Here is a 23663-nt window from a genome sequence, read left to right as displayed (position 1 = left end):
CCCACAGTGCACAGCCTGTGAGGTGGCTCCCCAGAGAGAGGCCATGGGACTCTTCCTTTTATGGGGCTCCCTGGATGTCTTCACAGCTGTGCTTGAGAACCACCAGTTGTGGGAAGGCGTTGGACCGCCCACCCACACACAGCCCACAAATTGTTTTCAGTTCTATTGCTGGAAAGTGGATCATAATATTCCATGTCAAACAGAGAAAGTATTTGTGCCCAAATGAAAACTGTTGCTTTATGATCTAATTGTAGCTTTAATTCAAAGCCTTTAGATTTAACCTGAATAGAGGCCACCTGGTGAGTAGAGGGAGAACGTGACATTTATCCAGTAACAAATGCCAGGGAGGAGCTTAGCTGCCCACCAAAGGGCATCCCAGGGACCCTCACTGGTGACACGTGTGACCTTGGGCTGGCTTCATAGATCTCTCCCAAACCCTTGCTTCCAGCCCTGCTACAAAATGTTCCCTGACCTTCACATTTCAGGGCCTCTGGGCAGTGGGGGTGTTCAGGGAGGCCTCATGGTAGACACTCAGTAAGTGGTGGTCTTTATGGCTACCCCTCTCACCAATCTACCCCCCCCCCCCCATTTCTGGATGCTTCCTGGCCCTCCCTACTCTTTTCCTTCCCCCCTCCCTTCCTGCATCACTCCCTGCCCCTCAGGTATCAGCTCTGTACTCACCCCCTAGGGGAGCCCTCCTGGATCCTTCTCTCCACCAGGGCTCACTAGGTGCTCTCTTCTTGAAGCCCAGACGGCTTGGTGCAGACTTCTGACACACTGTCCATCGCTCTGTGAGCTAACCAGATATTGGTGTGGTCTCCCCCGCTGGCCAGAGGATGAAACAGCCTTATCTCTGTATTCCTGGTGCCCAGCACCAGCCCGGCAGGAGACAGGCCCCAATAAATGTTTGTTGACCAAATAAACGAGGAAGGTCCAGAGCATTCCTGATACTTCTTGCATCTCCAACCCAGGGTTCTGAACATAAGAGATGTTCAATTTTGGTTTATTGTAGCCCAATGAAATACTTGTTTTAGGCCCCTCAATACCCAATTGGTTGTCAATATCTTTTCAAAGAGCTTACTTAGTGATGCAGATGGTGCCACCTGTCCTGAAATAAGCCTGACAAAGGAGACCTGGACACCCAGGGGAAGGTGCCACTTGCTTTCAGGTGCTGCCTATGATGGGTTAGAAAAACAAGCCTAGGTCCCTCTGATAGTGAGGCTTATTCCACTCACTTATTGGAAATCCAGCCCCAGAGCTCTTTCACTTTCTATGAGTTTTGCCAGGGCTCACTGGCTCTGTGCACCTGGGCTGCCCATGGGCTCTGTGTGTGTAGGTTTCTGTGTCTGTGGGCCATGTGGCCTAAGTGTAAACATCTACCTCAGTTATCTGCAAAGAGTGCTCCCTGGGCTTCCAGATTCCAGCTGCATCTGCACTGCCCTTGGGAACCACCTTCCTGGCCTGCTACAAAGTCTGTTCACTACTTCAGTATTGGTAAATCCTTATCATGGGAAGGGGAATTTGATGGTGGCAAGATAGAAAAGGACTCCAGAGCCAAGCCTATGGGCCTTGAGGATGAGCAAGCTGGGTGTGTGTGTGCCTGTGCTCTGTGCATGTGTGTAAATGTATATATGTGTGTATATGTTCATATGTGTATGTATGTGTGTCTGTGGAAGTATACATGTGTGTGTATATATGTATATATATATACATATGGGCATCTGTGTATATATGTTGTTTGTGTGTATATATATGTGCATCTGTATATATGTGTGTGTGTATGTGTCTATATGTGTATGTATGTGTATATGTGTGAATATTCATGTCTCTGTGTATGTATGTGTCCATATATATGTCTGTATATGTATATGTGTATATATATGGTCACCTGTATATGTGTCTATGTGGTCATCTGTGCATATATGTGAGGGTGTATTTGCATATATATGTGCGTATGTATATATGTATGTTGGGGGGGGAGTTAAATGAGTTTATTTCATTTCATGCCCCTGTGGGCAGTTCCTAGAGTTCTGGAAATATCTTAAATAATGGGAGGGTTATTGGACTTAGTGGCAGAGCTTCCAGAGGAGGCCCCTGTGAAGGGAATAACACTCATTTGAATGCGTGTGTCTGGTAAACTGATTCATTAGCTCCCAACACCAGATGCACGTCCATGAGAACAGACACACGAGGGCCTCACCGCCACTACTTAGTGTCCACATATGGACCTTCCTGGACACTTGGCAGTCCCTGGCTGCCTCCCTGCTTGCTGTCAGTCAGTCCTCCAGGCACCCCTGCCAGCTGCCCTTATCATGGGAATAAGGAAAGCATGGTCAGGAGAGAAATTTGCTCTTATAACACCCCATTTATTCCAAGGCCATGCAAAATCAATTGAAATTTGTCTGATGGATGAGAAGTTATAGAGGAGCCCTGAAGGCTCCAGGCCTTGGCATCAAATAAACTGGCTCCCATTCAGCTCTGCAGCTCCCTGGCTGTGTGATGTTGGTCTGGGCATTAAGACTCTTTCAGCCCCAGTTTCCCCCTCTCCTCAGTGGGGCAAGGTTGGCACCTCCTCATACATGAAACACTTCAGTAGGACATTTTCCTCTGTAAACACTCAAGAAACATTAGCATAGTACTAGCCCTTTGGAGGGCTGGATTTTCTCTTTTCTTTATTTGATGACTCAATCATGTTAATGAAGACAGAAAAGCCTGAGCTAAATTAGGCAAATCCAAGAGAAATTTAGCTCTGGGCAAAATGATTTTGTGAATGGAGCTTTCTGGTATTTGAATTTCAGGCCTTGCTGGGGGACAGGCCAGCAAAGGGGCTTGGGGTTGGTCATCCTTTCTCAGACTGGTACCACCACCTGGGACTTGGGAGCCTTTGGCCTGATTTGGCTTGATTGCCGGAAGCCACACTTTTGTATCAGTCCGGGTTCTCTGGTGGCCAGTGACAGAAGAGCTCAACTCAGTCTTTTTTTGTTTGTTTGTTTTAATGTTTATTTAATATTTGAGAGAGAGAGAGAGACAGAGAAACAGAGCTTGAGTGGGGGAGGGGCAGAGAGAGATGGAGACAGAATCTGAAGCAGGCTTCAGGCGCCAAGCTGTCAGCACAGAGCCCGATGCGGGGCTTGAACTCATGAACTGCAAGATCATGACGTGAGCTGAAGTCGGACACTTAACCACTGAGCCACCGGGGTGCCCCAAGCCCAACTCAGTCTTAAAGAAAGTGCCCTGGCTCATGTAACTGAATGGTATAGGGGCCGATGTGGCTTCATGTGTGGGCTGCTCCAGAGTCTAAGGATCTCTCTCTCTCCCTCTCTCTCTCTCCCTCCCCACACACCCCTGCCCATTCTCTTTTTTTCCCCATCTACTTTTTTCTCTCTCTACTCTCATGGTGCTGGTTCCTTACTGGGCCTCCTCTTGGTCCTAAGAAGTCCAGCTTCTACAACCTTGTTCATTCATATCCCCTGGGAAGAACATGCCCCTCTTGGTGGTTGCCCCAGAAGAAGCCCTGGAATTAGCTCTGAATGGGCCTGAGCAGCTTGCCTGGAATCCCATGCCTGCCTCAACTAGTTCTGCAGCCAGCAAAAGCCTAGTGCCCACTGGTCCTCCCAAATTCTGGGTCTGTCTCTGTGTTGTGCTGAGCATACCTGAACCTGGGGATAAAGGGCGAGAGGGAGTAATTCCCCAGAAAGAATTGGGATATAGGTACCAGAAGGATGAATAGATGCTAGGTAGGGAAAAATTAAATCTCATAGTGTATCACAGGCTCAGAGTGCATTATAGTCATGCACACATGATTCCTCAACAGCCCCATTTTACAGATGAGGAAACTAAGGCACAGAATCAGCTGTGAAATTACTCCCAGTCACATGGGTAGAAAGTGCCAGTGCTGATATCTCATCTCCTGCAGGCTGCTCTCCTGCTGACAACCATGGGGTACTGTCTTTCCCAATGAAATGCTGCCCACCTTGGTCTCTTCAGAGGGTGGCTCCAGAAGGAACTTCCAGGTCATGCTGCGGTGGGTTCCTCAAACTCAGACTGAGTACATGAAAGGTTTTCTCTTACAGTATGAGAGATGAGTGGTGTCCTTTCCCTGAGCTGTTAACAGGAATGAATATTGCTTTCTCCAAGGAGAGAGGCCCTGCCTCCCAGGGAGGAGGCCTCTGACCTCCCTGCTCCCTCCCCCTTTTCCTCCCCTCCCCCCACCCCCTCAGGTAAACCACTGAGATAAGTCAGAGCTCCCCACCCTGGGCCTCCCACCCACTCTTTATCTTTTTCTCTCGCTACCAAAAGGCCTGTAATTAGGAAACATTAGCAGGCTCCAAACAGCTTTCATACCTGAAACATCCTCTGTAATTGCACTCAGCAGTGCTCTTCCCTGGCTATTAATGTCACTTTTATGAAGCAATGAGGAACAAAACACCCCGAGGCACTTAAAACATTTTTTTATATAATATGCGTCTTTTAGGAATGGAAGTTTAAAATCACCTGCCTGACAGAGACAGTGATAGACAAAGGCCCGGGAGCTGTGGAGGTGGGGCCCTGGAGAGAGGAAGGTAGTCCATGAGGTGCTGGGGTGCCCGGGGCTACTCTGGGAAGAGTGTGACAGCTAGGGGCCCGGGGGCTGAGGACAGCAGGTACCCAGGGCAGGGGAGAGGTGGACCAGAGGGAGCAGCAAGGGCACCATTCTGCCCTGCTTCATCGTCTGTGATTGCGCTCTCGTGCGGCTTTTATATGAGAGCTTCGTGGGCATGTGTGGGCCTTTAACAGACAGGTGAAGAGAATGTTACAGATGACCAGTGTTGTTGAGTAGAATGGTAATTAGTATATTGGTTGCAGAAAGAAATTGGGTCTGACTGTGTATACGTGGGGCGGGGGTGAGGTAGGGGCGGAGCAGGGAGAGAGATTGAGGGAGAGATGCTTCTTTAGCTTGCTGGATTAAAGAACTTTGGGGGTTTGTGACGGGTCACCAAAACCTGTCTGGCAGTATCTTGTTCTTGGAAGGAGCTCACAGGCTCATTCTGCAGCGGAGCAGGAGATATGTCTGTCTGCAGACTCTGAGAGGGAGCCCCAGAGGTCACCAAGCCCCCCTTCCCCTTCTTGGAGGCGGGCTTAACCTTCATTTGCTGGCACAGACAGGTGTTTTTCCTCTTTCCTAAAACCTTCCCCAGAAAGGCAGTCACCTCCACCACATCCCTTGTTCTAACGCTCAAAGTTTTCTGCCACTGATAGGTGAGCCTGAGGACCAACTGCCTGATGGCTGCTCTCCTCACATTGAAGGCAGGAGTCGCTCTCAGGGCTATGGAAGGAGACGGGCACCAGGACAGAGCTAGGTGGGTCAGCAGGGGCTCCTTGCCTGAATTCACAGCTCCATCACACTGGCTGCCTTGGTGAAGAAAAGAAATTGGGGAAGACAAAGCTTTAGAAGGAAGGTGAGACAGAGCTTCGAGTCCTAGCAAAGATGAGTGAGAGGCAAATGGAAGAAGAAGGGAGGGTCAGGATGGGCAGACACAGATGTGGACCCTGAGTCTAGGTCTGCAGGGACCAGCCTGGCCTCTGTGGAAACCGAGCAGCCCTCTGATGATACCTTTGACTTTACCTCCCCTTACGGCCAAAAGCATTGGAATAATTTGGCCCCAACCCCAGTGTATAATAGTCTCCCCTTATCCACAGTTTCACTTCCGTGGTTTGAGTTACTCACAGTCAGCTGTGGTCTGGAAGCAGGTGATCCTCCTTCTGATGTATCGTTAGAAGGTCAGTAGCGGCCTAGCGCTCCGTCACAGTGCCTGCGTCATTCCCCTCACTCCGTCTCATCACGTAGACATTTTATCATCTCCCATCATCACAAGGAGGGTGAGCTCAGTACAGTAAGCTGTGTCGAGAGAGAGAAACCACATTCACGTAAGTAAGTTTTATTACAGTAGATTATTATAATCTATTTTATTATCAGTTCTTTTTGTGCTAACAACATTTATACATTTATAATTTAAAATTTATATTTAATTTATAAACTAAACCTTGTCCTTGGAATGTTTGCTTAGGAGAGGACCATATAGGGTTCGGTACTATTCGCAGTTTCAGGCCCCCACTGGGAGTGCTGGAACATGTCCCCCGTGGATAAGGGGGACGACTGTACTTTTGGGAGTATAAAGGAGCAGGCCCAGCATTTGGAATCAGTTGTCCTGGGCTATTTCCATTTTCCTTGAAGTTCTTTAACTTCTCTGAGCCCATTTTCTGCCTCATCACCTGGGTAATGTGACATTTTATTTATACAGTGGATGGCAGGATTAAATAGTGTTTACCTTCTTTGTAAACTCTGAAGCTCGGTCAGTAGCACTTGCCCTGACTAGTACTAGTAGTTGCAGTGACTCTTGTTTGAGGACTTAACTTGCATAGAATTAACCGACGACGGGGGTGGGGGGTGCTGAGATGCCAGATCAGCATTCTAGCTTTTCTGTTTGGCTCTGGCATGAATGCCATCGGAGGGTGAACCTCGCTGTTAATAACCATGCTATTGTTAGTAATAGCGATAACCACCGCTACTGCTAGTCACCCATCATTAAGTACCAGCTGCATACCAGGCACTGAAATTACTTGTATGACCTCAATGGATTTTCACCAGGACCCTGCAAGCCAGGTGGTATTTCTCCCATTTTACAGAGCAGACATTGAGGCTGAAGGCAATTACCCAGAATCATAGGACTGCTTAGAGGTTTCACTGAGGCTGACCCCAGGCCAATCTGGACACAAAGCTTACTCTTCTTTTTTTTTTTTTTTAATGTTTATTTATTTTATTTATTTATTTTGAGAGAGAGAGAATCCCAAGGAGGCTCCACGCTGTCAGCAGGGAGCCCAACATGGGGGCTCAGTCTCGGGAACTGTGAGATCATGACCTAAGCCGACATCAAGGGTCAGATGTTCAACCGACTGAGCCACCAGGCACCCCCCACAAAGCTTAGCTTACTCTTGTACCTCTGTTCCTGAAGATGTGTTAGGAAGGGATCTCAGAGTCATATGTCATTGAGAAACTGGAGAACAGGGGTGAGGTAAAAGTTTCCTTGTTTTCTACAAAGGGAAAAGGTAGATTTGAAACCCATGTGCTAGTGAGTAGTGCACATTTTAAGCACCCCATGAATTTATTTTTAAATGTTTATTTATTTTTGAGAGAGAGATCACCAGCGGGGGAGGTGCAGAAAGAAAGTGGGATAGGGGATCCAAAGTGGGCTCTGCGCTGACGGCAGAGAGCCAGATGTGGGGCTCCGACTCAGGAACCGTGAGATCATGACCTGAGCTGAAGTCGGATGCTCAACCAACTGAGCCACCCAGGTCTCCCCCTGCTGTGAATTGTTTTTTAAAGCAAGCTGTATGGGAAGAGGTGGAACAGACGCTTTGTGACATATGGGGCTCAGGGTCCAGGAGGACTTGGAGGAGGACCAGGTAAGGGCTGGCTGGGATCCAGAGGAGGGCACAGGTCGTCCCTGGGGATGGCTGGCTCTAGGCGAAGATGGAGGAGCCTGGGGGTCAGCTTCCACCCCAGGCCTTGGCAAATATTCAGGAAGTGAGGACTCTAGGAAGGGAGACACGTGAGGGGATGGGCTCTAGTGAGTTGCTTTGTCCCATCCAGTGGCCTCTTGTCACTTCTGTAGAAGCAGCGCCCGCTCCACTTGAGATGCTGTTCTGCCGCTCTCATGGCAGGGAGTTCTAGTCATGGCACATCCTCACCTCCGTGGACACACTGTCCCACTCACCACTCTGGTGGGGACAGGCATGCCCGACATTTCCCAGTGTCACAAAGGACAACCAACATGAAAGATGTTGGAGTTAAGATTTAAACTTATCCTGCCGATGGAGAGCTCTGCTGTCAAACTGACATGGTTGATGGTAATGGGCTTCATTTGCATTTATATGTGAACAGCTCATTATGCAGCCAACAAGCCCCAGGGTGACCCAGGTGGGCAGTGCCTCAGGTGGTGGGGACTTGCATGTGGCTGGTCACATTTTTGTGGGGACTGACCGTAGGATGCAGAAGCAGGAGAGGCCAGACTGAGCTGGTGGTATTTGGAGCAATCCAGGTGCAAGTCACAGGTGATGGTGGCCCCATTGTGTGCTGTGCTGGCCTGAGTACATCTGCCATCATGGGCTCATTCTGGGAGCTGAGTTTTAAAAAAAATATTGGAAAGTCTGGAGCATGCCTAGTAGAGGGTGACCAGAATGTTCGTGGACCTGGGAAACATCAGTCCAAAGACAGTCTGTAGCAAAGTCTGCGAGGCAAAGGAGTAAGATCGAAGTCCTCCCCGGGCTTCCCAGAACCACACTCTAGCAGCTACAGTCCCAGGAAAAAAAGTCCCCTGAAGTGGGTCCTACATAGTGACCACATTCTCACAATTGGGAGGGAGTAGGCAGGATAGAGGACAGTGTGTTCTCTTTCCAGGCTTGATTTGACTTTATAGCACCCTGAGGATGGGAATTCTCCCCCACCCTGAGAATGGAACAAAGCCAAGAACTTTAGGAAGGCCAGCCTCTTCCTCCCCCCATGGCTTGCTCTCTTGTTTCCGGGGTGGCTCCAGCTGGCCACAGCCAGCCTGGCCCTCATGCAGTCAAAACTCTGTGCACTCATGCACTGAGGAACCCATTCCCCCAGGCTCTAACCCAGTGCTCCAGCCCAGCCCCAGCCCAGCCCCCTCTGTGCATTCTGAGCAGAGATGGCTCCAAGCTGCTGGGGAAAGTCATCAGTTTCTCCTGGTGGTAACTCTGCTCCTCGGCAGTGGAACCCAGATCTGGGCAGAGCAGGATTAGGCAGCTGGGGCCTGGGGCCCTGCAGCTCCCGCCCCTGCCTTGTTCGACAAGGCCTTGTTGGACAGCAGCGAGGACCACATTCAATCGACAGCTTAAGATAATCACATGTGTGAGGCACTGGGATAATGACAGCTGAATACCCTGCCATGGTTGCCATAGTGACCAGCCAAGCACTGGTTCCCTCCTTTTTTTTTTTTTCTTTCTTGTTTTCTGGGCCTCCTTGTTATAGGGCTGGCTGGTGGGGTGGGGGCTGAGTTTGGGAAATGGGAAAGAGGAGGAAAGGGGGAGGGGAGCCCCAAGAGGGGCAGCCCATTATACTCTCTTTAAATACCCCAGCTGGAGGTGTTTTAAATCCCAACAGAGACAGAGAGAAACAGTGTCTTAATCCCTAGCTCCCTGTGAATTATTGAAAGGGATCTTGTCAGAAGGATGAATTTGTCACTGTTGCAGTGTCAACAGCAGCAGCAGCAGCTGTCATAATGGCTGAGGACCCCACTCCAGGCAGAGCCTGGTACGAAATGCTGCTGCCTGGTGGAAGTTCCAGTGGCCTGGGGGCTGTGGACAAGGAGCCCCCTCCGGAGGCACAATCCTGCAGTGTTTCTCCCAGCAAGCTGACGGAGACCTGGGTGTGAAGTGTGCCAGGATGCAAAGAGATGCATGCCATCTGGACCTTGGGCCCAGTCAGCCTCGCTCTCTGTTGGTGTGATCTCTGAGCAGTGAGAGGCGTCACCCTGGCTGGGAAGGTGCAAAGCCGACCGGTGCTCATGAGACAATTGGTGTGTGGGCATACCCAAGGGAGGGCACACAGGCCCTACCCGGGCCACAGCCAGCACCCCCAGCCACACACGGGCACATATATACACATATGCATGTGTGCACGTGCCAAAGATGATGCACAGGTGCAAAAAACCAGACAGCCAGGAAAGAGTCCTAGATAGTACACACCATGGAAGAAAAGACAGGACTTTTAAGGAAAAATAACAGAACTGTGCTCAGGGAGAGACTAAGCATGTGTCTCTGGAGGGCTGATATCCATAATAACTGACTTACAGGGGTCTCTTATTCAGATTTAAGTACTTTATGTGAATTGTCATATTTAATCCTCACATTGAATCCTCATGAGGTAGGTACCCCTGTGTCCCTGTGATAGAGGAACAGCCGGGGCTAAGAGAGGGGTGAAGACTTGCCTGTGGTCACACACATGGGCTTAGCTGACTCCAGAGTCTGTGCAATTGAACTCTTGTGCTAAACCAGGGGTCACCGTGACTTCTGGGGTCCAGTGTTAGGCACGGTGATGGCAGTGCTTCTTAATTCCAACCCTTTTTTGGTAAGCACAGAACTATGCTTCCCAGGGACACGATGTGTTCCGCTAAGGCTGTTTCTCCTGCTTGCAGCTGAAGACAATATTTCTTGCATTTCCCGACCTAAGGTTTTAAATGGATTTTGTAGAGACTCTTAGAGCCTGCATTGGAAACAATGAGTGTGTTTTCCATATTCTAATTATTTCCGTACCTAACTGGGTCCCTCACCCCCCTTCCAGTGCTCTTCTGCATGGCAGAGAGTAAGTAAATCCTTGAGGGAATGCATGGATTTGTACCACTGCAGTATGAAAGCCTTTCCAGGCAGTCCCTGTCTCAGGTAGCCTGTCCAGTTCTTTGGCACATCACGTGGAGCCATGGTAATGAGTGGAGGGTCATTCCTGTCCGCCCAGCCCAGCACATCTGGGAGGTAAATTAAGCCTATTGGGAGGTAAGCTGGTGCTCGCAGCCCTCAGGGGGGCCATTGAGTAAGTGGCTGCCTTGGTTGGTTGGTGCACTAAATGGTAGATCCCTCAGGGCTTGTAGGAATTTATGCCCCATGGACCACATTTTACATTTTAATTAGGCCTCTAGCTTGTCTAATATCCCAGCTCTTTCAGGCCTAGTCTACTGTCTGTACAGGGGCCGCATCCTTGGCATCCAGGCTGCTGGGGTGGCGGCTCTGGCCCAGCGCAGTCTGCTGCCCTGAAGAACCGGTGGCCTCCTGTGGGCTCTGTGAAGTTGTGTACTGTTCGGGTCTCAGTGGGCTTCTTGTTCAGAGAGGCAGCCATCTCTAACTGGGGTCTGAAAGTGGGTCTTTGGGCTTCCTCTGATTGGGCAGTGACAGGCAAGTTCCATATGGCTCCATGTTGGCAGCGACTGTTTGCAAAATAACAAGTTCTCTCAAACAGCAGTGTGTGCCCCAATACAGACTGCTGAATGGGACCAAAGCCTATGTGCAATGTCAGATTTCATCTCCTTGTAGTTTGAGCTGGTAGCTGATCATGCTTCAGGGATTGCCTAGTTGAGAGAAGGGAATCCATACTTAAACCTGCCCAGAGGATTCCAGGAGGGGCAAGAAAGGGGGGTGCTGACTGTATGGAGAGGCAGGTTTTGGCTCTTTAGTCCTGGCATTCTGCTGACCAAAGGCAGGATTATTTATCCAAGATGGAGGAGACAATTTCCACACCCTCATGCATCAGTCGGAGGTGGATCCTGAGATTAACATTAACAGTGGTGATGCTGCTGATGGTAGTAGAAATGATAATTGGTACTTAGTGAATGGAGGGTATTTGCAGGCATAGCGCAAAATGAGTTTCTTACATGATCTTTCAGTCTCATGGCACCCACCAAGGTAAATAGTCTTTGCATATGAGGACACTAAAGCTCAGAAAGTCATCCATGGTCACAGAGCTGTAACTGGCAGGGGTGGGGCCCCTTTGTCCTCTGGCAACCTCTCCTGCCTCATCTCCTCCCTTTTCCCCTTGCCCTGTGCAGTTTGGCAGCCACCCTGGCTTCCAGGCTTTCCTGGCAATGTGCTAGGCACACTCCTGCTCTGGAGAGTTCATTCTTCTTCTCTGAGTCTGGAATGCCCCTCCCTCGTGTGCCCTCCAGGCTGGTGGCTCCTGTGTCATTTAGATCTCTGTTAAAAGGCAACGTTCCACGATGACCCCACTACCAGCTGTCACTCTGTTCCCTTACCTGTTTCTCAAGAGTGTTTGACACTGTCTGACTTTATATTATTTATTTGTTTGCTTGTTCATCCTCTGGTTCGCTCTATTAGAGCCCACGGGGGTGGGGACTTTGTCTCTGGTTCACTGCTGGGTCACCAAAACATAGAACACTGCTTGGGAATGTAGTAGATGCTCAATTCTTTATTTAAAAAGTGAGTTAAATGAGCTGGGCTTCATACAATCAGAATGGCTGGGGTCTTATTAGGCTAATAGAGGCCAAAAAGCCCCCTTTGATTATGTCTTCCTCCTAAAGAGCAGTATCCAGAGCAAGTGTCCTTCCTGGCCAGACTGGAGGGAAATGGCTTATTTGGGGGCAGTTCTGGATGCAGCACTGTGGCATTGGGTGGGCATTCAGGAAGGGCAGGGTCTACCCAGGAATGTCGCTGCAGTCCAGGGAGCGGCCAGCTATCACAAATCTTTCCAGAACTCCATGCTTGGAACTAGTCAGAGGCATAAAGTGGAATCAGCTCACTTCTCTAAAGTTCGTTTTATAGTGGCTCTTCATTTTTGAACAAGAAATATTTCTTAGCTTGTTCATTCATCTGACTCATCAGATTTGGCTCCAAATGACTTTTGCCTGTTTCTAAAATCCAGATCCACTCTTGGAGGGTAACGAATGTGTTAGAGTTTCTGATGGTTGTTCTAGAAGGCAGTGTGGATGGACAGATAGATAGAATTCATGGCAGTGGTTTTGTTTTACACACACACACACACACACACACACACACACACACACACACACGCAGAGCCAGACTGCAGATAGTCAATATGCAACCAGTATGCACTGTTCAAATGTCAGCAGGCACTGCTGCCTACTCCTGAGCACAGACCTGCAAGATCTGATTTCAGCAAACAAGTCTAACAAACCTGGATCTTGGAGGAACCTAGAAGTGTCTTTCTCATACATCAAAGTCATGGTCTTAAAGCCTGAACAAGTACTTTCTAATGGATGTCATTGTTTTCTTTACTATGCTTATCTCAAGGACAGGTGGTCCATTTGCATCAATAATAGAGCCTTTTCAGAGGCTGTTAATATTCTGCTGGGTGTGCAAAGCCGCTTTGTTTCTTCTCCTCCCAGGAACAAGGTAGCCTGGAGTCACCTGCAGTAAGTCCCTAGCAAAGGACCAGGGGCTAAAGAGGTAGAGAAAGTTAAGGAACAGACCAGGGCCTTGTTCATTACCTCAGTCTTCCAGTATTTATTTATTCATTTGCTTATTTATGTTTATTTTTGAGAGAGAGAGAGAGAGAGAGAGAGAGAGAGAGGAGACAGAGGATCCAAAGCAGTTTCACTGCAGAGCCCAATGTGGGGCCTAAACCCATAAATCGTGAGATCATAACCTGAGCTGAAGTCCGATGCTTAACCAACTAGGCCACCCGGGTGCCCCCTTCCAGTATTTACTCAGGGCTAGGTACTGGGACTATGGAGAGGCAACCCCATGGGGAAGATGGAGTTTTACAAAACTCACTGGGGTAGGGGAGTTAAAGAGAATGACTGGTGGAGTGACTAGGAAAGAGAGGGAAGTCAAGTGGGGAAAGGGACACACCTCATAGATGAGCTATGGAGGGGAAGGGAGATGTGGGTTTGGTGCCTAAACCCCGGGATGGGCAACAGAAATGTCCAGAGTGCTTCCTGGAAACCCAGTACAGGGACAAGGTGCCGTCTGTGAGCAGGAGGACCACAGAGAGCTTGGGTAAGCACCAGGTGTTCATCAGGAGGTATCTGGCAGGCAGCTGGGGAAGAGTCTGGGCACTGGGGAGAGGTTAAGTTTGGCGATGTACTCTGTGGTGGTTGCCTTGTGTGTGGACTACATCTCCCAGGGTAAATAGTGAAAGAAGAAAGGACCCCTGAAAAACCAGTCGATTTCAATGTTTCCAGACATTACTGAATAAAAATGCAGTTGTTCCGTATCAGTGCTGCAAAGCTAAATACATGGAATTATTTTGCTTGTCGAAATCAACTAATAAATTAGTCAAAACATAATTCCCTATCCTCAAGGAGCTCACAGCCTGGTCACAGAATCCAAAGTCATACACAAAGCAATTAATGAATAGTTCAAAATATTGTACTATGAAATGCTAAATTGTATGGAATGAGCTCAATCATGCTATAAGGATTTGGAAAAATGATAGCTGAATACAAGCTAGGAAGGCCTCCTGGAGGAAAGAATACCCAAGCCCCCTCACAGGAGGGAGCTACATAGAGAGTTTGGCTTTGCCCCCCATCAACTGCCTGACTTCAGGCCAACTATTGAATGGCTCTGGGCTTCAGTACGCCCATTTGTTAACGAAAGGTTTTGGTCAACACGATCTACAGTGGTTTCCAGCCAGATCAGTTATTCTCTGGTTCTCTGTCTTGGAGGAGTTGAGATGGGATGAACATGAAAGAAAGGTGTTAGGGCCGGTCAGAGCATCCACAACAACATCAAGAGGCAGGGATGAGCACTGTCTCAATGTGCAGAGTGAGAGGACCTGGCTCTGGTTTGAACCCTTGCCATCTCTTTCCTGGTCTGTTGTCATTACTTTCTGACAAACAGCAAGCCAGGGCATAAGTCCAGGCATTAAGTAATGGCAGCCCTAATGCATGGTCAGGGAATGCAAGAGAGAGGTCAAATAAGAAGAACATTGTTCTGGAAGAAATGGCAAATTATGGTGACAAGGAGGGGTGTATGTTGGACATGGAGGGCACTTTTGGCCTGATACCTGGCTGACTCCAGGATGGAAAATCAAGTGATTCTTGAACGGGGTCCTGGGCCCAAGATTCTGAACCCATCTTAGGACCATTCTCATGATTCTACTCAGACTCCAGCATCAGGGTAGGGATTCCACTTCCTTGGAAGTGTCCCATCTCAAAGATGCCATCTTTGCCTCAACTTAGACATCACTTGTTCATTCACAAATAAACTTGGTCAAGCACATACTGGTCATAGGGATGTAGGGATAAAGGAGTGAGAAGGGTATCCCTGTCTCAGTGGATAGGACAAGCAGGGCCCTCTTGTTGCAATGGGCATGGCATTTGTGGAAAAAAAGAGACCAAACCAGCATTGGTGGGGTATAGAGGTGGAGACTGGACTAAATAACAAAGAGGTGTTTTTTTGTTTGTTTTTTTTTTTTTAAGCTGGAATCAAGTGTTAGTTACATGTCATAAAATTTATTCATTTGAATTGTACAGTTCAAGAATTTTTAATAAGTTTGCAGAATTGTGTACTTATCACCACAATCCCATTTTAAAACATTTCTGTCACCTCCAAAAAAGATTCCTCATGCCCATTTGCAGTTACTCCCCATTCCCATCTCCAGTGCCAGGGAAATACTGATACTAATACCTTTCTATTTATAGATTTGCCTTTTCTGGACAGGTCAGGTATATGGAAACATGCAACATATGGTCTCTTGAGTCAAGTTTCTTTCATTTAGCATAATGTTTTAGAGGTTTGTCCGTGATGTTGCATGTACCAACACTTCATTCTTTTTTAGTTCTGATTAGTATTCCATTGTTTGGCCACATCACATTTTGTTTATGTGCTCACTAGTTGATGGACATTAACAAAGGGTCTTGGGTGCCATATTGGAGTCCGATTGAGAGCTCCAAGAAAGGAAGACTTAAGTAAGATTGGGGTGCAGCATTATAAATCTTACCCTCAAAACAAAGATGCACAAGGAATATCCTAGCCTTATTTTCTTTTAGTAAAATTATTTCAAACTCTGAGCTCCCCCATCCTACTGGTTGGTGAGAATTTCAGTCTCAATGGTTCTTTCTACCATGCTTGTCTAGAGGTCCCACTCAGAGCAAATTTGAGAAGGCTGCTACATTCTCCATAGGCCCACAGTCCCCTGAGGCCTGGCCACCTCCAGGTGTCCTGGGCATGCATAAAACTCTGGAGGTGATGGTGACTGCAGGTAATACCGTTCATACCTAATTTTATACACACACACACACACACACACACACACACACACACACACACACGTATATCTGGGGTTTGATCCTAGAAGTGAATGGCTGGGTCAAAGGGTAGAGAGAGCTATAATTTGAATAAATAAAACCACAATTTTTATAGAGGTTGTACCAATTTGCCCTTCATCTAGCTATGTATCAGAATGATTACTTTCCACACACCCTCCAATATAGTGTGTTATCAAATTTGTCTGACCTGCCCACCCAAAAACAAAGTATCACAACATGGTTAATTATCATTTTGATTATATTGAATGATGTTCAACATCTCTTCACATATTTATGAGCTATCTCTCTTAGTAAACAGTTTGTCAATATCCATGCCTATTTTGCATCTTATTATTGATATATAGATTATCTTTATATATCAGGGGAAATTAACACTTTATCTGTGATAAAGTATAAGTGGTTTCTTCCCAGCGTATTTCCTTTTTTTTCCTTTTGATTTTACTTCTGGCCATTTCTATTATGTCACTTAAGAAAAAACTTTGTAGAGCTGAATTGATCAATCTGTTCATTTGTGGCTTCTGTGTTTCATGTCATAATTACTATACATAAATTATCTCCAGGGTTTCTTTTAGTATTTTTCTGGTTTCACTTTTAATGTTTAAATCTTTGCTTCACTGGGAATTTATCCTGAAGTAAGGAACAAGGTATGGATGCAAAGCTGTGTTTTTTTCCCAGATGGCTACTCAGTTATCACAATGATCTTTTTTTTTTTTTAATGATGTACCTTTTCCCTGCTTATTTGAGTTGTGGCCAACATTTGAAATGTTGAGAGAAACTGTTGATTTGACTTCTAAAAGATTCCACCAGTCACACGGTCGCCACTAGGCTTGTGAGTCCCCTTGGCTTCAGATTCTTACCAAGACTTGCTATTGTATCTCTTTAATTTTTCGCCAAGCTGATAAGCAAATCATGGTGCTTTGTTCTCATTTTAATGGTAAAAGACAATTATAGAAAGGAACACAGAAGCAGTATGTCCGTTGCCTAGAAGGAGAGGCTGAGAAGCTGCCACTGAACAGAGACCCTTAGGAAATCAGCTTGGGGATAGGCAGTGAGAGTGTGTCACAGGGACCAGGGCTGTTGCAGGCCTTGAGTGAAAGAATCTTGAGTTCTGCACATCCATGGGTAGGATATCCACTCTTGTAAGGAGTTGGGAGTGGTGTGCCCCAGGGACACAGCAGAGCTCAAAGCCTGATGTGTGGAAGAGTGCTAAGGGATACATGGGCCTTGGGTCTGGTCAGGTCTCTCTCTGTCCTCCACCCCCCACTCGGCTCAAGAAAACCTAGAGGTTCTACCCCAGATTATCTTTTCAGTTTCCACTGGTTTACTCCAACCTACTGTCCTCTGTTGCCTGTACTACCATACCTGCACCCAGTTGTCCCCACCATCTATTGGGGTGGCCCTCCAACCCAATCTGTACTTTATATCAGATAAATCTTCTAAAACCTCAGCTCTGATCACCTGTACTTTTCCTCACGGAAACTCATCAATGACTTCCAGTTACCCTCAGGATGAAATTCAGAGTTCTTGACCAGACTCACCCTCTCCTCAGTCTTATTCCTGCATCTGCAGTTTTTTTATGACTCTTCTGTCACACAGGCAGCATTACTCAATGGCTCCAGGCCACATTTTCCCACCACAGGGCCTTTGCAATTGCTGTTCCTGGGCCTAGATTCCCCACTCCTCCTCTGTCCCTCTTGGCCCCAGCAAACACACACTTCTTCTAACTTCTATCCGTCCATCCCCTCTCAGTTTGGAGGTTCTTCCCTGACACTCCTCTCTGCATCAGGTACACCCCCTCTCTAGGCACCCTGTAATTTTCCCTCACAGCAGCTAGCACAATTGTAATTATTTAGTTATTTTAATCACCATTTATCTAATTTCTGTTTCTCTTACGAGATTATAAGCGTCATATTGTTGTATCCCCAGTGGTTAATAGAATACCTGGCATAAAGTTGGCATTCAGCAAATATTTTTTTTTCATTGATGAATGAGTGAGGTATAACTATAAAGCAATGAGGCTGACTCCAGATATCACAGACAAATAACAATGTTTGTCCCTCCCTGCTAAGAATGCCATTCCACCCGCCTCTCTGTTTGCCAAAATAATTCTCTTTCTTCAAGGCCCCCGGTCCTAATTGCCGCTTGCCCGGAAGGCATTCATGCCTACTCTAGCCCACTCTGTAAGCATATTTTTCCAACCCCTGTCGTACCTGCTGACAGGAGAATGAAAGAGAGAAAGAAATGAATGTGAGGCTCTGTGATGGCCTTTCCCCAAACAACAGGGAAGTTATTTCCTTTCTCTCAATTTCTCTCTACTCTTTCCCTTTGAATATACAACTGTATTCCTCCTAATTTGCTTTGATCGCTCCCTTAGGAGCTGTCATGGAATCAATTAAATCTGTGTAGATTTTATAACTTGAGGTCACCCAGTATGATTCCTCATTTTACAGATGAGAAAACTGAGGCCCAGAGAGGTTAATGTTTGAAACGATTACCTCTATTGGGTCTTATAATACCAATCAGTGTCATTTTCTAAGATAAATGTTCTCAATATCCCCGCTCCGCAAGAGTATAAACGCCTCATTCTGTCTATTTAAGACCTGCTGGTGGTGACAGTCTCAGTGCTAAGGTGAGCCCTGAAAGGCGGGCTTCCTGTCCTGCTCCCATACAGCGAAGCCGCAGCTGTCTTGAGTGGGTCAACAGCTCTGGCTGGGACAGGTCCCTGCCCTAAATGGGGCCACAGGCTTCACCTGTGCATTGACAAAGGGGCCCTGTGTTTGTGCCGCCACTTCACACAGGCCAACTGAAGTCATGGACTAGGAGTCTGCTGTGCTTAAGCACCTACAGAACAGCAAAAGAAAGCTGTCCTCTCAGAAGTCACGTAGGGTCAACTGGGGAAATGTTATTTCAAAATGGCCACGAAAGGGAGAGAGGTCTGAAAATTGAAACTAAAACAGCTGTCAGAGACTTCTCTGTAATATATTTGCTTCTGGTTCCAGAAGCCCAGGCAAGCAGAACATAACTTTAACAAACACATTTAACTAGGACATTACATAATCTTTAAGAGGAGTTAAAAGTGGTTCCTTGACATCTAGAGAATCGATAAGAAATTAAGCAAAGTTCCAGGTGACGTTTGGCAATGTGCAAGGATCTGGAAAGAACTCACCAAGGACTCCAAGCTGAGGAAGAGACTGACTCCTGGGGGTGCTGGAAGGGGATGGGGGAGAAGAGCCTTGGATAGATTGGTACTCAGGTGCCTCAGTGGCAGGGCCCGGGCGGCAGAAGTGGCCATGAGGTCACTCTTCAGGTCTGGGTGGGCGGGGCCAGCTCTCTACGTGCCTGTTTGTTCTACACACCACGCCTGGTCTCAGATGCTCTGGCGCAAGCTTGAAGGGCAGCCTGGCCCTCCCGCTCCTACAGGGGGCTTAATTCTGTGCAAGAAGCAACTGTGTGTATTTTCCATGCACACAAGATTGACTTCAACTTAAAAAAATTTTTTTAATGTTTATTTTTGAAAGAGAGAGAGACAGTGGAGAAAGGGCAGAGAGAGAGAGGGAGACACAGAGTATGAAATAGGCTCCAGTCTCTGAGCTGTCAGCACAGAACCCGACACTGGGCTTGAACTCATGAACCATTAGATCAAGACCTGAGCCGAAGTCGGACACTTAACTGACTGAACCACCCAGGTGCTCTGACGTCAGCTTTTTAAATTAAGAATACTATTTTATATATTTCAGCTCTATACTGTGAATAATAAGCAATTAGCACAATATTTAAAGAAATAGATACTATTTTGTACTTTTACTTTTTGCTACTGCTAAATATTAAAGTCAAGGATCATCATCTGTTTTTTCTTTTCACGTAAGATAAAGTTTAATTTCTTGGGGCGCCTGGGTGGTTCAGTCAGTTGAGCATCCAGCTCTTGATTTTGGCTCAGGTCATGATCTTGCGGTCCATGGGACTGAGCCCTGCATAAGGCTCTGTGCTGACAGCCCAGAGCCGGCTTGGGATTCTCTCTCACTCTCTCTCTGTCCCTCCCCTGCTCACACACACTCGTGCGCGCACACTCTCTCTCTCTCCCACTCCCAAAATAAATAAACATTAAAAAGGAGAAGTTTAATTTCTTCAGTCCCTTATTTGTTTCTGGCAAGCAGAACAGAATTTAATGAACATATTGAAACGTCCTGGGAATACTCTCAGTTCTTGAAGTCAGGGTCCTGAGAGCTCGCCAGTACAGGTAGTGGCTTCCTGTCCCAACCCAAGGAAGAGAGAATGCCCCATGACTCTCCTCCCACCCCTGATGGAAGTGAATTTCTTTGGCCATTCAAAATACCTCTTTCTCCTCTCTATCCTGTCTCTTATGGCCATGTGACCATGGGTGAATTGCATGATATCTTTTCATCTGTAAATTGGGGGTGATAATATCTAGTTTTCAGTGTTAAAGGGAAGATCAAGAGACACCACTTAATAAATGCATTGTTCCTCTTCTCTTTCCCACCTGCAGGGCTGCTAAAAATGAGAGTTTTCTTTTCTAGTGTGAAGCATGCTGTCTCTCCCCTGTTAAGAAGCTCTCCTTCCTCCCTATGTGACATCCTCCAGCATTCTCCTCCATTACATCCCTGCTTTCAGTTTGCACCCAATGAAGCTTGATTTGTTTCCTTAAGCATCTCACTTAGTAGCCCCTACTCCTACCAGTTTTATGGTTTAGCTTTTTCAAAGGAATTGATGTTATAAAACAAAAGTTTATGAGAATCTAAGTTTGTTGAGAGGTTGTGAAAAGCCTTATATTCGTATGCTTTTCACAACTCTAAAGGAACCACCATAAAGAATTAGGTTCGGAAGTGAGGATTTCTAAGGTGAGGGGTGTCCTGTAATTAGACCCCTAATCCACAGAGTGGTTGTGGAGAGGAGAGGCTGTGTCACTCAGGAATCAAGTCGTTGCCATCACATAGGGCAGATAGCCTCAGGCTTGTCCTGTGGAGGTGATGAGCCATAGTCACAGCAGGAGTGCTGTAGGTTAGATGAAGGAAGGCTTTCTAGAGTAAAGTCTGTTCTATTTCAGGGTGACCAGTGGAGAAATATTTGAAGTCTGCATATAAGGAGGTCTTTAAAAACAAATTAGGGTTAGGTATGTTTATTTCTCACGTTAAGTGGCCGGACTGGTGAGCTCATAAGGCCCTCTGCAGAACGAGGCTTCTTTGCTCTGCCTCTTTTTTTCTTCTTACTCTCTATTTTGTGTTTTTGCATGTGTGTGTCTGCGGCCTGCTTGGTACAGTGGGAAGAAGTCAGTGGCTACGATGAAAACCTGAACACCATCCGCACCTACCAGGTGTGCAACGTCTTTGAGCCCAACCAGAACAACTGGCTGCTCACCACCTTCATCAACCGGCGGGGGGCTCATCGCATCTACACAGAGATGCGCTTCACTGTGAGAGACTGCAGCAGCCTCCCCAACGTCCCAGGTTCCTGCAAGGAGACCTTCAACTTGTACTACTATGAGACGGACTCAGTTATTGCCACCAAGAAGTCAGCCTTCTGGTCTGAGGCCCCCTACCTCAAAGTAGACACCATTGCTGCAGATGAGAGCTTCTCCCAGGTGGACTTTGGGGGAAGGTTGATGAAGGTCAACACAGAAGTCAGGAGCTTTGGCCCTCTTACTCGGAATGGTTTTTACCTCGCTTTCCAGGATTATGGAGCCTGTATGTCTCTCCTTTCTGTTCGCGTCTTCTTCAAGAAGTGTCCCAGCATTGTGCAAAATTTTGCTGTGTTTCCAGAGACCATGACTGGGGCAGAGAGCACGTCTCTGGTGATTGCTCGGGGGACATGCATCCCCAATGCAGAGGAAGTGGACGTGCCCATCAAACTCTACTGCAATGGGGATGGAGAGTGGATGGTGCCCATCGGGCGCTGCACCTGCAAGCCTGGCTATGAGCCCGAGAACAGCGTGGCCTGCAAGGGTAAGTCCTAGGGCCTCTTAAGGCCTCTGCTTCTTGCCCACCTGGGACAGGGTCCAATCTGCAAATCTTCCCCACCTCCAGCTCTGGGTCATAAAGGAGCAGAAGAGCCTGATAGCTTATTACAAAGCTCTGCGGGAGTCGGGGGGTTCCTGGGTGGCTCAGTCAGTTAAGCATCTGACTCTTTTTTGCGGCTCAGGTCATGATCTCATGGCTCTTTGGTTCAAGCCCTGCATCAGGCTCTGCACTGACAGCACAGACCCTGCTTGGGATTCTCTCTCTGCCTCTCCCTCTGCCCCTCCCTGTCTCTCTGCTTCTATCTCTCTCTATCTCTCTATCTCTCTTTCTGTCTCTCAAAAATAAATTTTAAAAACTTAAAAAAAAAAACACACAAAAGGTCTGGGGCATCTACATCCCCAGCTATGATGATTTTTCAACTGTGTCCAACCAGAATGCAGTGTTCATGATGGGGAAAGAGATAGAATTCCAAATGGTAGGCAATCACGTAATAACCCTGGACATTCATATTCTGTTTTGTCTGTGTATGCACTCTCTTGCCCTTCACCATGCACACACCCCTGCATCATGTCCAGCCCCATGCTCTGAAGCATGGAGAATTTGGGTTGTCATGGGCAGTTCACTCAAGGGTAGTTGAGAAGTGACTGAATTTTCAAAATACTTTAAGTCATTTCAGTTCAGTTCCCCCAGAACCCAGCTTGGTCTTGAACCCATGTAGCTCATTAACTCAAAGCCTTTTGCTCAGCTGTCTTCCTCCAGGGGCTCAATGCCAGGGGCAGGGGTGGAGCTACCTTTTGTGTACTGGAAGGAGATGAGCTAATGCAATGGGGGGAGGTGGTATCAGGTATTGTATTACTTTTGCTTCCGAAGGATACAGAGTGATACGAACTTGGCAGTTTGGGAGTGTCACGGAACTGTGTGCTCACAATGGCTCTCCTCAGTCCAAGAGAGCACATTTCTAATACATGGCAATAAATGAGCTGAACTGGTTTGAGATTCTTCTCTGAGAATGAATAGGATGGTCTAGAGAATCCATGACTCATTTCTTTAGTAAGTGCATGGAAGCTGAATACAGGGAGGGGGTGTCCAGAGTTGGGGAAGAGAAGACTTCGTTCCTCGATTAAATTTTGCCTGTGGCATTCAAAGTTTCAGATTCTTTCAAGGGCAGGGCTTCCCACATAGACCTCAGAAATGACCACCTTGACCCTAACTCATCGTTTAGGTTGCCCCAGACCTCTGGGGGCAGGTTGGAGTTGGAGCTCCATTAGCTCCCTCTGCTCTCTCATGAGCTTCCTATCAGCCATCCTCCCTGTTGCCCCCCTCTGACACTCCGCCTGACCACCATATTGTCTTTGCCTGTCCCTTTCCTCTCTTACCTTGCTCCCCAAACACCTGCAGCCAAGCACCAGGCACAGGATTGCTAATGCCCATCAGCTCTGCGATCCTTTGGACTCAGCTAATTGCCTGGGCTGGGGCACTCACACAGCCTTTCTGAGGCCTGCTGAGAGCGGAGAACTAAGGCCTTTGTGTCTTTATTGGATTTCTTGGTTATGGTGCCCGTGATGGATGGTGTGGAAACAGAGGGGACAGAGTGCCAGATCAAGTGATGAATCAAGGCAGACAGTTTTAAAACCAGCCTAGCCTGGCCCCACAGCGTTCCTCTTTGTCCCCCTGGTTGGAGGTGGGGCAGGAGGCGCCCTTTTTGGCATTTGTCAGGGTCTGAGTGGGGACCCGGGCACTAGGCTGAGTTCTTAAAGGTGCAGGTGCGGCAGCTGCCAGGCACGCTTGCAAAAGTGCTGATGATTTCTTCAGGCTTCAAAGAGCTGCCACACTGCACTTCCTGGCTGGGGCCCTCTTGCTTTTCCCATTATTTCCCGAGCAGAATGGCAGGAAT

At 47.5% G+C, this 23663-nt stretch overlaps 1 protein-coding gene across 3 annotated transcripts in view; it reads left to right on the top strand.

The window, feature by feature from the left end:
- EPHB1 (EPH receptor B1) overlaps window positions 1-23663 on the top strand; it is a 431060-nt gene that overhangs the window by 139606 nt on the left and 267791 nt on the right. For all 3 annotated transcript variants that reach the window (XM_053903793.1, XM_019437143.2, XM_019437149.2), the window contains exon 3: window positions 21073-21754. In XM_053903793.1, the coding sequence (XP_053759768.1) occupies window positions 21073-21754 (682 nt within the window). The remainder of the gene's footprint in view (window positions 1-21072; window positions 21755-23663) is intronic.

Source organism: Panthera pardus, unplaced genomic scaffold (assembly GCF_024362965.1).
Source record: "Panthera pardus isolate Hobbes unplaced genomic scaffold, ASM2436296v1 HiC_scaffold_16, whole genome shotgun sequence".
In the NCBI taxonomy this organism is placed as follows: domain Eukaryota; kingdom Metazoa; phylum Chordata; class Mammalia; order Carnivora; family Felidae; genus Panthera; species Panthera pardus.
This window is presented reverse-complemented; position numbering and strand designations above follow the sequence as displayed.